General features: G+C 42.9%; 1 protein-coding gene across 2 annotated transcripts in view; it reads right to left on the minus strand.

Moving 5' to 3' along the window:
* Positions 1-15,948, minus strand: part of spns2 (SPNS lysolipid transporter 2, sphingosine-1-phosphate) — a 71,615-nt gene that overhangs the window by 14,145 nt on the left and 41,522 nt on the right. For both annotated transcript variants that reach the window (XM_079605784.1, XM_079605783.1), the window contains exons 4-8: positions 10,269-10,420; positions 6,970-7,036; positions 1,027-1,169; positions 315-467; positions 36-225 (exon numbers count right to left, since the gene is read on the minus strand). In XM_079605784.1, coding sequence (XP_079461910.1) covers positions 36-225; positions 315-467; positions 1,027-1,169; positions 6,970-7,036; positions 10,269-10,420 — 705 coding nt within the window. The remainder of the gene's footprint in view (positions 1-35; positions 226-314; positions 468-1,026; positions 1,170-6,969; positions 7,037-10,268; positions 10,421-15,948) is intronic.

Genomic DNA, 15,948 nt, shown 5'->3' on the forward strand with positions numbered 1-15,948 from the left:
AGTAAGCTGAAACATAACAAAGTAGAGTTACTTACATATGCTCCCACAATACTTTTCTTGGCCACAACAAAGATGAGGCAGATGAAGATAGCAGAGCCCAACATGCTGACCGCACACACCAGCGGGTCGGCACGCTCCGTCTTCTGACGGCAGAGCCGTGTGGTCACAGCGCCGATCACCACTCCCAACAGCCCCGTCACGCAGGTGATGGCTCCAAATATCAAACTGGAGATGAGAGAGAAACAGTCGTTGTCAAAAGTGTAACGCTTGTGATTGACCGTTAGGTTTCAAGCGGAGTGTGTGTGTGTTCTGACCTGTCTTTACTGCTGCAGGGTTGATAGGTGCAGCTCACTGCTGTCTTCTGCACCACCTGAGCTCTGACTAGGTACTGCGGGATCCAGATCCCAAACGCCCCCGTGGCAAACGACACTGCGGCCGATGCCAGAGATGAAAATACATAACTACGGCTAGGGAACAGAAAGAAAATTAATTAACATGTATAGTTTTCCTTCAGACACATTTTTTTGTTTGCATTTTCTATTTTTCTGTTATTTCTGCTCTTTATGTCTTTCTGACATAATGTATGTGATTGCTGTGATTTTGCCAAGTAAGACATGTTCCTGGATCAGCATCTATTGTTGATCCTGGAACAACATTGCTGTCCAAAAACATAGTCCTAACCCTATCCCAACCCCTAAACCTAACCCTACCCATAAGTTATCCCTAAAATCAAAAAATCATTTAAAAAATACAATCAATTCAAATTACAGAATGTGATTAAAATGTAGTTGAATTATAGTTGTTACACCACAGGATAAGCAGAGACTACTTGAACTACTTGGCCCTTGAAATTCTATGCCAGCTACTCCAATAAACTGTCACCATGTTCAAGTGAAGGCAGGACTGTAAAAATAGACATTGAGGGTCCAATATTCGCTCAATAGTTGATTGCATCTGGTACGTCCCAATCCTAAACATTAAGTTCATTTCATTCTTGAGTGATGTATAGGAACAAAAGTGGCATACTTTTTGGCAAGAGCTTTCATGTCACAGACCCAGGAAGTGCGTGTCTTTATCCGTCCAGTGAGTTGGTCAGCAATCCCTCTCTTCGGCTCAGGGATAAAGATGAGGATGAGGAACCCAGCAGTCAAACCCAACATTGGTGAAACCTTGAGACAGAAGAAAAAAAGACGATATTGCAGAGTTTAACAATGCCTTGTTTTCCAGATCAACATCTAAACATGCGTAAAACAATATATATGTCACATTGTTAATGTGTTTTCTGTTGTTATCATGGACTTTTAGTTTGTTTTCCATCTTCAGTGTTTTCATCATCTCTGTCGTCATTTTCATTAGTTCATTTTCGTCACCTGTTTAGTTAATTAGTCATTGTTAATCATCATCTTCATCACCTGTCGTCACTCGTTGTCATCTGTGTATTTAAGTTCCTGTCTCTCACCCTTCAGTTGTCGGTCAATGTTTGCTAATGCTTATGCTAATGCTTGTTTGTTTATGTTACGTTGTATGGAGAGTGTTACCCTTGCCTGTACCAGTTTTGTTTAAGTTTTATTATAGTAAAAGTTTGAATTGGAACTTTGGGCCTCTGCCTGTCTTCATCCGCACCATACCCGTGACAGATTGACCGACCCCCCTAAAATGGACGAATGGGTAAAAATTTTCGTCCTGGCCAAGGAGAGCCAAGATCTCCCAGCCTTTGCCCATGGAGGGTCGTTTGAGGGAACCCGTCTGGCCAGATTTCGCGGGACCCGTGGAGGCCGCAGTAGAGGCGGTGGTCGAGATGGACCCCGACACCATTCTCCGCTTTGGTCCCTCTTCGACCCTGGACGGTTGACGTCCAGCTCCAAGCCGCCTGCACCGCTGGTCCCGTCCAGCCCAGAGCTTCCTGCGCCAGAGCCCGCTGATCCTGCGCCAGAGGCCGCTGATCCTGCGCCAGAGCCTGCTGATCCTGCGCCAGAGCCCGCTGATCCTGCGCCAGAGCCCGCTGATCCTGCGCCAGAGGCCGCTGATCCTGCGCCAGAGCCCTCATCGCTGCCCAGCACAGAGCCCTCATCGCTGCCCAGCACAGAGCCCTCATCGCTGCCCAGCACAGAGCCCTCATCGCTGCCCAGCACAGAGCCCTCATCGCTGCCCAGCACAGAGCCCTCATCGCTGCCCAGCACAGAGCCCTCATCGCTGCCCAGCACAGAGCCCTCATCGCTGCCCAGCACAGAGCCCTCATCGCTGCCCAGCACAGAGCCCTCGTCGCTGCCCAGCACAGAGCCCTCGTCGCTGCCCAGCACAGAGCCCTCGTCGCTGCCCAGCACAGAGCCCTGATCGCTGCCCAGCACAGAGCCCTCATCGCTGCCCAGCACAGAGCCCTCATCGCTGCCCAGCACAGAGCTTCCTGCACCGCTGGTCCCGTCCAGCCCAGAGCTTCCTGCACCGCTGGTCCCGTCCAGCCCAGAGCTTCCTGCACCGCTGGTCCCGTCCAGCCCAGAGCTTCCTGCACCGCTGGTCCCGTCCAGCTCAGAGCTTCCTGCACCGCTGGTCCCGTCCAGCACAGAGCTTCCTGCACCGCTGGTCCCGTCCAGCACAGAGCTTCCTGCACCACTGGTCCCGTCCAGCCCAGAGCTTCCTGCACCGCTGGTCCCGTCCAGCTCAGAGCTTCCTGCACCGCTGGTCCCGTCCAGCCCAGAGCTTCCTGCACCGCTGGTCCCGTCCAGCACAGAGCTTCCTGCACCACTGGTCCCGTCCAGCCCAGAGCTTCCTGCACCGCTGGTCCCGTCCAGCCCAGAGCTTCCTGCACCGCTGGTCCCGTCCAGCCCAGAGCCTTCGCCGCTGGTCCCGTACAGCCCAGAGCCTTCGCCGCTGGTCCCGTCCAGCCCAGAGCCTTCGCCGCTGGTCCCGTCCAGCCCAGAGCCTTCGCCGCTGGTCCCGGTCAGCTCAGAGCCCTCTTCGCCGCTGGTCCAGTCCAGTGCTGACCTCCCCAAGAAAATTTTGGGGGGGGGCAATAAGTCCTCTGAGGGGATCGTGGAGGCCCTTCCGACACGGTCGCCATGGCCGCCCGAAGGGTCCTCACCGCCATGGCCGCCCGAAGGGTCCTCACCGCCATGGCCGCCCGAAGGGTCCTCACCGCCATGGCCGCCCGAAGGGTCCTCACCGCCATGGCCGCCCGAAGGGTCCTCACCGCCATGGCCGCCCGAAGGGTCCTCACCGCCATGGCCACCCGAAGGGTCCTCACCGCCATGGCCGCCCGAAGGGTCCTCACCGCCATGGCCGCCCGAAGGGTCCTCACCGCCATGGCCGCCCGAAGGGTCGTCTCCGCCGTGGCCACTCGAAGGGTCCTCACCGCCGTGGCCGCCCGAAGGGTCCTCACCACCGTGGCCGCCCGAAGGGTCGTCTCCGCCGTGGCCGCCCGAAGGGTCCTCACCACCTTGGACGCCTGAGGGTCCGTCTGCTCCGCCATGGCCACGCCCTCATCCTGCTCCGCCCTGCCCACCTGCACGTCCTGCTCCGCCCTGGAGGCTTCCTGCTCCAGATCGGCCACCTGTTCATCAGCCTCCAGGGCGCCCACCCTCCCACCCCTTTGGATGTTTTACGGCGCGAGGACGCGCCTGGGGGGAGGGGGGGGGGTTCTGTCACATTGTTAATGTGTTTTCTGTTGTTATCATGGACTTTTAGTTTGTTTTCCATCTTCAGTGTTTTCATCATCTCTGTCGTCATTTTCATTAGTTCATTTTCGTCACCTGTTTAGTTAATTAGTCATTGTTAATCATCATCTTCATCACCTGTCGTCACTCGTTGTCATCTGTGTATTTAAGTTCCTGTCTCTCACCCTTCAGTTGTCGGTCAATGTTTGCTAATGCTTATGCTAATGCTTGTTTGTTTATGTTACGTTGTATGGAGAGTGTTACCCTTGCCTGTACCAGTTTTGTTTAAGTTTTATTATAGTAAAAGTTTGAATTGGAACTTTGGGCCTCTGCCTGTCTTCATCCGCACCATACCCGTGACAATATATGTAATTGAGAAGCAAATTACTTGAGATTTTATGACATTTTCAGTTAATAACATACCTCAAATTATGTTTGTTTTTTTTCTACTCCATTTGTAATTTTTTAAAGAATAAATCTAACAAAATCAAGTCTTATTATCTTATATAAGTTTTCTTATGCAAATTGTATATGTTTTTCTTGGAAAAAGCAAAAATGCTGCTTAATCTTTTTTTCAGTGCAGTGCTCTTAACTAGACTAAACATTTTTTGCTTGTATTACTGTGAGTCTGTGCTGTCTGTTAAACAAAATCTTGAGGGCTGAACAATAAAAAATGGTCTCACATCCTGTTTGGTCTAGCAAGTTATTCGTTGAGTCGATAATGGCGGTGTTATGTATTTTGTGATTCGTTTTATTTATATTCACATAAGGGTGTGTAGTGCCGGCAGGGTACTAGACTGCAGTGTGAAGTGGACTCTATTAGGTGATGTTTCTTTACTCCGTCCTCTCGTTTTCTTTCTCAGTTTTCTCCCTTGTGTGGGAGCAGCTGTGGTCCACCAGGCCATGAGCTATTATCTCTTTTATCATCCTTCCTGATGGCTACAGCACAGCAGTGTGTGTGTGTGTGTGTGTGTGTGTGTGTGTGTGTGTGTGTGTGTTTGTTGGTTCGCTCGCCCACATGGAAGCAGTGTAAGCGCCTCCGTCGCTTGTGAAAGCCAAAGCAATTCTGTCTGTCAGACGCAATCCTACTGGAGATAATTTATAGCACATTAAAGCAAAGCTCTGCTCATAATTGTGTCTTATGGGTATGTATATGAGTTTTTGTAAAGATGTAGTCATCTGCACTGCAAAAACTTTCCTGATCTGTATTTTTGTCTTATTTTCAGGTTTAAAAAAAAGGGGGAGAAATTAAACTAAAACAAGATTTATTTGTATAAGCAAAATTCAGATAATATAATCTTGAATCTATCTTAAGAATTATATACTGCTGTTCAAAAGTTTGTAGTCTATAAGATTTTTTCAGAGCTTAAAATAAATGCTGTACTTTTCAACTTTCTGTTCATTAAAGAATCCAGAAAAAACTCATCATGGTTTTCACAAATATTTTAAGCAGCACAGCTGCTTTCAAAATTGTATGCAATATAAGTCAAGAGACACTCTACAAATACAAGTTTGAGAAGATATTGGAGAATAATTATGTATTATTATTATCTAACATTTATACAAATTTGTGAATGTTTTATTTTTGTTCAGCATTATAAATAGCATGAGAGTGAAACAGATCACTGCACCCCAATGGCATGCTGCTGTTTCCTGCACTATACTGTGATTCTGTGGACTGAATGTGTGTCTGTGTGCACTGCGGTGCTTTTGATACAGAGCTGCAGTGTCTCGCTAAAGCCTGGATTTGGTCTTGTTATCCCTCTGTAACTAGAAAACCCAGCAGCCGTAAAAAAAGGTCTTTGCAGTGGACCTATTTTCTAACAGTCACATTGTGGAGATCCCTCCCTGGCTCTCTGGTTTAGTTTCATATCAAAGCCTGCGTTGATCAGTCATCTTGAACTCTGACTCAGTCTCGCACTTTGTCAGATGCTGCCCTTTCCTGCTAATCTCAAGCTAGTGCTGTAGCTTCTTTCGTGCTTGTTACGGTTATTTTTTCGGAGTATAATCAAAGAAAGAAAGATCAAGGTGCTATTTCTCCTGGCATTTCCCCTCTTCGACCTGCAGAAGATTGATATGGCTCTCAATAATTATGATATAATCCTCCACTCCAAAAAAACACACTCCCTCTTCGAGAACGGAAGGCGATTGAGTTCCTTAGCGGCCTGCAAAACAAGCGGAAAGTGGCACGGAGTGTTTTTTCCCCTCTCAGAGCAGGATATGGCCGATACGGAGTCCCTTTTCATCTGTGTTGTTTTTAATACTCATTTAAAGTGCTAGTGATGATTAATAGTCCCCCAAACCATGAGCTTTGTCTCCTCAAGGAATGTTTTACTGCATCCAAGAGCTCAAACAATGGAGCTCCGCTACTGTTTGCAAAAGCGTTCCGATAAACCAGCTACCAAATAAAGCCATTTATGTTCCTGAGGGTCATATAACTGTCATGTTCAGAGGTGTTTTTGTAAGAATGAGAGGGTTTAATGCTCCTCTTAAAGTCTCCTTTCAGGCCTAAGAGCTCGACAACAGAACCTCGCTGGAGTTTTAAGAGGCAGCCATACAACAAGCTTAATTCAAGTTCACGTTAAAACCCTCGGTCGATTCTTTATGACCCCGAGAAAGGAACAAGTAATGAAGCCCACCTGCTAACTTGAGCATCCACCTGTTAAAGTTTGAACTGAATGAGAGAAGCAGTTGGTTATAAAACTGCGCTGAGCTAATGAACGAAGAAAGACCGGAATCTAAAGCACTTCAGAGGCCTCTCACTTTCTCAGAAAAGTTGTTTTTGCTCTCCCTCTCGTTCGCTGCCCAAAAGTTGCAGACCACTACCCTTCCTCTCACTCAATCATTTCATAAATTAGTCATTTGAGCTGCATTAAAAGGTGCTCGATTTTGGGATTTTGGTTAGCACTGCAATACATCAAGGCTACTGCGGAATATCCTACAACAAAAGGGTCTGTGTAAGTGAGCCCCCTCTCCTCCTGGGCCTATGCAGTACAAAGACCGCAGCGAGAACTGTGAAGACTGCATTACTCACGGATAGCGTGTATGAGCGGACCCGAGAGAGCTGGAGGTAATGCTATATTAATGCACTTGAGCTAGCTGGGTTGTCATTGCCCATTGCACTGGCTTCAAGGGGGCAAGAATGTTATGTTGCTTTTTCAAGAGACGGGCTGAAGGTATTTCGGGATTCACCTGTCTGCCATGGGTTTTAGGGATATTTTTGACCAGGCCGAGAGGAAATGGTGTATATTTGTGGAGGTTGGGCGTGCTTCCTCTAAAATATTGATACAACACAAGGAGACATTTCAACAGCTCTTACCCTCAGTGCCCAGTACCAATCCCCTCCAGCGTCTTTAGCAATGGATCCCAGGATGTATCCAAGACCGCTGCGGAGAGAGAGAGCAAAACATGTCATTATACACAAGCAAACGTATCATATTCTAGGCATAAACTTCCGCTCTCCAGCTGGTTTGCTGGTCTAAGCTGATTTAAGCTGGACTGAGCCAGGGTTTCAATTTGAGTTTTAGTTTTTAAGTTTTAGTATATTAGGGCATCCAAAATGAATGTGCTAACTGGTGAAATTAAAATGTTTATGTAAAAATGTATATTTCTCAGCCTAATCTTTTCCCCAGTTTAATAACACTGGTCTAAGCTACTCTAGCTGGTCTTCCATCCTGCCCAAGCTTGTCTTAAACTGGACTAGCTGATGTAGCAGCAAGCCCAAACTGGTTTTCAATTAGTGTAGATGGTCAATGTCCAAAAACCAGCAAACCAGACCAGCCTGACCAGCTTAGGGTGGTTTAAGTTTTTTTAGAAGCTGTTTTATTCACTTGGTCCCTCTCTCTTTCCTCGCAGTCTTTCTCCTCTCTCCCCGGCTGTTTTTCCCACCCAAAGCTGTGTCATGCACCCTAAAACTTTCATGCGCTGGGTAGGCTGCCTGAACTCAGCATGCATACTAATGCCGCTGATAATGGCTTTACACTGAACATCACCTCTGGCTATGTAAGAGAGTCAACCACTTAGCATTACTCAGGGGCTTATGATGACAGATCAGCTCCGAGGGAAAGAGAAAGAGAGATGACTTCGGAGAGACACCAGCTTCCCGCACTGTGTCGCTTTGGGTTTTGGATGGATTTGGGGACTGTGGTGAAATACTAACATCAAAGGTTCAGATGACCTAATTCTGAGAATCCCTGTCTGATGCTGTAGGATATGGCATGTGTCTCGTGAACTTTCCTTTAAGTTCTTCTAAGGCAAGACTGCCTGACATGAGTGATATAAGGAAAGGAGGAAGACGAGCACTCAAGGTGGGATCATTTCAACCCTGTCGGTATCTGAGGAATCTGTGAGTCATATCTCTTCAGACGCAGACCAAACTCTCTTAGCTCTACATCCTGTTTACAGTCTGATAAAGTTCATAATTGCCGTGTTATGATCTCGGTGTGGCTGAAGCACATGTGAACTATTCTCTCTGTATACTATATCTGTATGCAAATTATCTGGTTTGAGACTATGCTGCCTGTCATCGGCCGTTGTATGAATTTTCTTCTCTTGGTCTTCTCTTGGTCATAGTTTTTTTTTTTTTTTTTTTAAGTTGATTGGGTGTCTTGCAGTTTTTGCTATTTTAAGGTACTATTACACCTATTTAAACACCAATTTTTAAGGTACAGTATTTATGGTATAATTACAATGTTGACAGTAGTGCAATAGTAAATACATGAGGAAGCCACAGAAACAAGAAGTAAACTGAATTTATAGTTTGTCTAAGTATAGCATGAACAATACATATTTTAATTGATTTCACAACAATCTTTGATATCAGGACATTCACTTTTTTTAAAAATTTCCTTTTTTTTCTAATTCAATACAAATTATTTTCATAATATTACTATATTTTGATCAAATAAATGCAGCATTGGTGACCATCAGCGACTTCTTAAAACAAAAAACATTATTAAAATAGATCTTGCCGACCCCAAACTTTTGAAAGTACATTTACTTAAGCAATACTATATACCTATATAGTGGTTTGTGTATAGTCTCCTGTATTTGGGGATTGTTTTTTTTTTCTTTTTACATCAGGCCCTGGCATAACTGCACCATTTTAATCCGGTTTAAATTTGGAGCGTCCCTCCCACAATCTAAAACCTCATGCACACTTCCTGTGTTCCCAGACACTAGCGCCAAGCTGTCGCACAGCAGGTAAACTACATTGTTTACCTTTAACTGCCCCTGGCATATCCGACTGATGTACCAACCTGACCTGACCCATCAAACAATAGGACCTTATCATCGAGAACATATGGCTCTCAACTTGAGCCCACAGTGACCTCTGGACCTCATTCAATGTCAAGAACCCCTTAATTAAGCCTACGCATACCTGTGTATTCATGGAACATGGACACTTGGTACCTTATTGATGTTCTTGATTGGATGAGAGTTTTTTGGTTATTAATTTCATGCATTTGTGATGTGGTGCTACCATTTTTATATGTCTGTACGTATTTGTAACACAAGTTGTCGTTGTTACTCTGTTTCTCTATGTTTATTAGCAACTAAAATATTTTTCCATGCCCATAAGAGGACTAAAATTTCCTGCCAATCCTTTCTCTCATGGCTGAAGTCACTTCCTGGAAACAGTAACAACCTGACTGTAGATAAACAGGGCGCTAGACAGGAAGTGAGGCGGCACACTGCAGCGCTCCAGTCTTTCACCTCTTATTGTTCGTACCGTCGATCGCTTTGTTAGGGCCGAACCCAGTTAGCCCGCAAATACCAAAACTCTCCTGGGTCTGCTATTTTTCCATCCCGTCCTTTCCTCTAACTGCACTCAATCTCTCATCGATACTATTACTAGCCCTCAGAACAGGTCTGATGGCGACAGCTGCTGTGTTCAGATATTTATTTTCCTCAGTTCAATGGGGGGGTATAACACTCAGTTTTTTATACAACTGCATGGTCAAAACTCAGATTAGTTTGGCCACTAACATTTTATGTTGCTGTTTTTCTTCCCATCAGATTAACAATTGAATTCCAAGATGCTATATGTGAACACAATGCAGATAAAAATGCTGTGCACGTACATGCATGCATTTATCATCTTTCCTCTGTTGTTTTCCCCCTTTTCTCTCCAGTCTTTTTTCACCCCAGTGAACAAAAGAAAATACCACAGCCTGGGTTAAGTGACCGAAATAGATGAGCTTAAAGTCTTTCACAGCAGCAAACACATTTAGAATATCATTGCCTATTTGGCCCATCTGAGGCGGTGACCACACAAAACGCTGAGCTCAATTCTCCACAACTGACCTTTACTGAGCTGAGATGGTATCTGAGATTATCTGGCTGTCAGAAGCTGTTCCCTTCAGCCACAGTTCACCTAACCTGACTTCAAATTTCTAAATACATTACAATTCTTATTATGGCAATAATATTATCTGGTTGTACAGTATTATCTTCGTGCTACAGTGCTATTGTAAAACAATCTCTAATGAACATCTGCAAATATTTTAAACAAAATGAAATTATGTTTCTAGGACTTTACCCATTCTATAGATGTAATTGTACCTGATAATGGATTGACAAGAAAATAGAGGGGTATTGCTCAAATTTGAGACTCACCTTCCAAGTGGGATGGCCAGGTAGAAGACAGAGAGCATCATGGTCCTTTTGTTGTTTGTGAACAGGTCTCCAATGATGGTTGGAGAGATGGATGAGTAGCTTGATTCACCAATTCCCACCAAACATCTGGACAGCACTAACAACCAATAATACTGCAAAAGAAAAGGTCATATGATTAGAAAAGTTGAAGGAATTTCTTACATATACTATCTTCATGGACACCACAATGATTTCACTCATGTGATAATATTTTTCCTTGTAATTATGTATGGTTTGCAAAAATGGGAACTGCTGCATCTGTGTAGATGAGAGAAGCAAAGTTTATGCGCGTTATCACGCTACATTATGGCCAAGCATGCGCCCTTAAAATAGCATCTGAATAACGCGCCACTGACTTGAGACTAGGTTTTTCCTGGTCTGTGTTGGAATTGTTTTCTAAAACTACAAAATAGCACGAGGGAACGTTTGCGCCGGAACACGCCTCCTCTTTTCGCTGAACCGTCCGCTGTGCGTCAGGTGAAAAATAGGAATGATACATGCGTCGGCGTACAAAGTAATTTATGCTGGGTGCAAGATAGGGCCCTAAAGATCAGGGTCATTGTGAAGCTCTTTTTTTCTTTTAGCTAAGTCACCTTACAGATGTTAACTATCGGGAAGAAATGAATGGTATATCCTGCATCTAAGATTGACAAAAAAACGTTTACAGATAAATCTGTTGAGACTGTGTTCAGGTTAGTGTGGCTCTTTAGACGTTCAACATTCATTATCAAAAATGAGCAAGTGTCCTACATTTCTGAAACAGTGGGAACATGTGGCCGTTGTCCTCTGACCTCTATCGGCTAGGAAGGAAGCCAGACTAAGAAACCACCCTTCCCTGAAATGGCCTAAGCTCATTGTATATATATAGTCGTTTATGTGAAGACATTGACTGTGGGTGTGTAATGGACAGCTATACTGCTGTGGAGAATTTGGGTCACCCTGGCAGTCGACCAACTGAGGAAGCTAGTTATAGATTTCTCTGTTGCTTGTGCTCACAGTCAATTCCTCTTTATGGGTTGACCTCTTTTTCTGTGTGAGTCTCACTCTCCTTAATAATATTTCATTTCTATAATGTCACCGGTGGTCTCAGTCTGGCAGCAGTGGGGAGTCTAGCCACACCCAACACTGATGGAGTGAAAGAAAATGAAAGATGCAAACATGGACACTCTCTAGAGACAGCTGGTCATCCCATTATGATATGATGTGCATATACAGCACACACACACACACACACACACACACATATAAAGATCTGTCATCGCAGACTTCATCTCCTGAGGGGGCTCACAAAGCCACCTGACCAGCCAGATGCTGTTGTGGCAGACTTTTGTGCACTAACAAGCTTCCTGTAAATGTTAATTTGTGTGTGTGTGTGTGTGTATGTGTGTGTGTGTGTGTGTGTGTGTGTGTGTGTGTGTGTGTGTGTGTGTGTGTGTGTGTGTGTGTGTGTGTGTGTGTGTGTGTGTGTGTGTGTGTGTGTGTGTGTGTGTGTGTGTGTGTGTGTGTGTGTGTGTGTGTGTGTGTGTGTGTTGGTTGTGTGTGTGTGCTTGAGCACATATTGCTAGTTATATATGTATCTGTAGTCTTTACACATTAAAAAAAATATAAAATACACATTCAAATTGATATATTTATACTAACGTTCAATAATATTTTTTATATAATAAAACATTTGTAACTCCAGTCTTCAGTGTCACATGATCCTTCAGAAATCATTCTAATATATTGATTTGGTGCCCAATAAAAATTTCTAATTATCAACATTGTAAACAGTTGTGTTTAATATATTATTGAATGTTAGTATGAATATATAAATTGGAATGTGTATTTTATATATTTTAATACATGAGTTTAATAAAAATTCATTGCTCTCCATTAGCAATTTATCTTTAGCTTGTTTTTATTCTCATTGGTAATTCACTTTGGATAAACATGTCTGATAAATCTAGACGTAAAGTATAACTCATCATGAGTTATATAGTATAACTCATCCCTTGCTCTCAAAACAGAGGCAGAGAACCTCATGTCCTTCGGTCATCCGATGGTCACTTTTCATTACTGGGAATCCCTCACTGCTTTTCTTCCTTTATTCTTTTCCACCTGACATTCTTTGGTGTGACAGCAGCCCCACGACATATAGCCAAAAGAAAAACAACTTTACTTGTTGTTGAACGTTACATAATTCTCAGCGGGGGAATTTCTTTAGTGTACGTGACAGGAATCAGCAATAAGAGACTGCAGCAAGCTGGGTTATCCTCTGGCACTGAGAGGATTTCTCTATCCCTCCCTCCCCCTTTCTCCCTCAGCTCCTTTCCTGCTTTTCATGACTCTGCTCTAAAATGACAAAAGCTGTGTGCTAGTTGTTTATTGACAGAAGTGCTGTGAGGGGAAAAGAGAATAGAGGGATGGTGGAGAGGGAGAGTGGACGACTGGTTGTTTGTTTGTTACACAACCTTTCCTCCTTTCCCCCCAACACACTCTCACACACATAGATACACACTTGAAAAATTAATGCTTGTGCTGTCATTTGCTGAACATACATACGTCTGGAGAGTGGTTATTTGAGGTGACACACACACTTATGTCATCCAGTGTGAGAAGATTTATAGTAAGGTGGACTTAAAGCTGGTGGTCTCTGAATCCCCCATTTCCCTGTCAATCACACACGCCTACAGTGTCAGAGCTGTGTGTGTGTGTGTGTGTGTGTGTGTGTGTGTGTGTGTGTGTGTGTGTGTGTGTGTGTGTGTGTGTGTGTGTGTGTGTGTGTGTGTGTGTGTATGTGTGTGTGTGTGTGTGTGTGTGTGTGTGTGTGTCTACATTGAGATACATTTATACCTATAATGTGATATTCTAAACTAAAGTATTATAAGTATTACAAATGTTGTTAAAACAAATAACTGTTGTCAAAGTACAGAAGCAAAAACAGATTCTTCATATTTCTATATTTCTGAAAAATATTATGAATAATTATAAATACTTCAAATTAAAATATAAAATGAGTAAATCTATAATAATGAGCATAATTTGTGTCTGTCTCCTTTAATGACTTAATTTACATTTTCACAGTCTGGTTCAACTTGATTGCTTGCCAAAGTTTAGTGAATTTGATCCTGAGACCTTTTTGAATCTTGACGTTTTTGCTTTTTGTGTTGACAGACTGCATGCAAATGTAATTGTACATGTTTAGGTATTGCTTTCTTTGTAAGGATTTGATTTTTTTTCACACTCATACTTCCGTTTTTATTTGAGCTTGTGGTTGAGTGGTTAAAACCCCAAGGTTGAAAAGCAAAGTTGACGCATCTGCCTTGTTATTTTTGTTCCAGTCCACAACCAATTCATGAGTTTGCTGTAATGTAGGACTGACTGTACAAACCCTCATCCCTCAAAACCATATGCATAAACATGAACATTCAAATACATGAATATGTGCATATCTAACTAAAAACCACCACCGCTGACACCCCCTGATGTTTTGTTTTCTTGTCATCAGACAAAAGCGACACAAATGTTAAATATGTTCATGGGAATCATATATCTTAAAGTCTCTCTTTTAATTGCGACTTAAATTCCCTAATTCAGTGTTTTTTACATCATGATTTTTAGTCTTGTTGCAGCAACACAGTGCAGTGAATTGACTGTCTCTTCCCAAAGCCCTTATAAATCTCTTTAAATGATGCTGAACATCGAGTTACGAGGGATTTTGGATGTGGAACCGATCAGCAAGAGGTCTTGAGGTCAGTTTAAGCCATAGACAGATTTAGTAGATAGTTTCTTCCCAGTATCAGTGCTGGGCGTCTTTAAGCCAAACTAATACACATTAACATTCACATTCTGATAAGATGATTTCTTTGCGTAATAGTATTTTTGCTAATTTCAGTCTATTCTTATAAAACACACCACTCAGCTCGTTATGAATAATATAATGCAGACCTTGCGGCAATGTTGCGGCGGTAACATTAACGTGATGGTGATGATGAGCCTGTGTGTAAATACGAGATGATCTGCTTACTTCTCTTGGTGGAGAGCGTTATATAACAGCCCACTGCTGTGCGTTGGATGATTGACTGATAAAGGGATATCTGCAGTCCTCACGCTCATGTATGCATATGTGCATGTGTGTAGCGGTCTTGGAGGATCATGTGACATTGATGCAGACTGGCTCGTCCTGTCAGTATCAACTCAGCATAGCAGATCGAGGGGGTTAGCGCATTACCCCCCGTGGCACACACACACACACACACACACACACACACACACACACACACACACACACACACATCTTCTATGTACATGCAGTCCTCATGCTGTCTGACTGGCTGGAGAGAACCAAACCGCACACGAATCATCACTAAGTCACTAGATCCTATCACTAAAATCAGTTATTGTAGCCACAGGGAACATTCCTCCGTTGTCATTTCACAGTCTTCCTCTTATTAACAAGGCCTTTTAATTAGCTGCCACTATCTGTCTCTGTTGCAATAACCTCCCTGGAGACTGGCCACACACACACACACACACACACACACACACACACACACACACACACACACACACACATAATTTGATTGAGATGGTCTATGAGAGATTATAGACAACAAGCATCAATTAAATTGGCACATTTTTTTGACTGCTGTTCTCAGTTTTGCTTTACTGTTGTCTCAATTCCTCTCAACACAACATATTGTGTACGCAGACTTTTATGTTTAACACAAGCACCAATACATGACTATATTTACTGTGAGAATTAGGTTGTCATAGAGTCAGGGTTTGACGACTGTACTTACTAGGTGTCACTCTCGAATTATACTGTTCATGCAAAGCTTAAAGAAGCAGCTCAAATATTGTCTGTATAAATGAATGACCAAAGTCAAACCCCTTTCCTGGTCTTGTAATAAGTGACGGTGGCTAAAGTAAAAAATAAATGAAGACAAAGATGAAGACTTCCATAAAATTAGAGTCTTTTTTATACCTTTTGTCTATGCCAAGCTCTAAATATGTTTCTGAATATAAATTGTATATATTTTAAAATCCTTATCCTTAATTCTTATCCAGTAAGAATTGTCATCACGATTGGATCTTAATGAGGTTATTCAGATGGAGGACTGATGAAACATGTAAAGAAGCTCAATCACAAACAATGAGCACACGTCTGGAACTGCTACAATATAAGTGGTTGATGCGGATTTATATGACTCCAATTATATTGCATGAGTATAATGAAAATGTCCCTGACACTTGCTTAAAGATGCAGTGAGTTTGCATATTCATTGCATATGGGAGTGTGAAGAAGTCAATCATTTTTTTAGGAAAGGTGTGAAAGACATGACAGAGAACATTGATGTTAACATTTTTTTATTTTAACTTTTTAATTTAATTTATATCCTAAGGAGATCAAGTTAAAAAAGAAAGAGTATATTTATAAATATATGTATAATTCAAGCAAAACAGCTTATTTTTCTAAAATTTTAAAAGTATTTGTTCACCAAATGGCTAAAAGAAATTGTAACAAATATGACAACGGAAAATATGTTTTAAGGGATAAATATATATGTACATGTATATAGTTAAAATTATATATATATATATATATATACGTATATTTTTTTGTTGTTGTTGGGCTTTTGTGTTGGACAATGAGTTT

This window comes from Phoxinus phoxinus, assembly GCF_949152265.1.
Source record: "Phoxinus phoxinus genome assembly, chromosome: 3".
In the NCBI taxonomy this organism is placed as follows: Eukaryota; Metazoa; Chordata; class Actinopteri; order Cypriniformes; family Leuciscidae; genus Phoxinus; species Phoxinus phoxinus.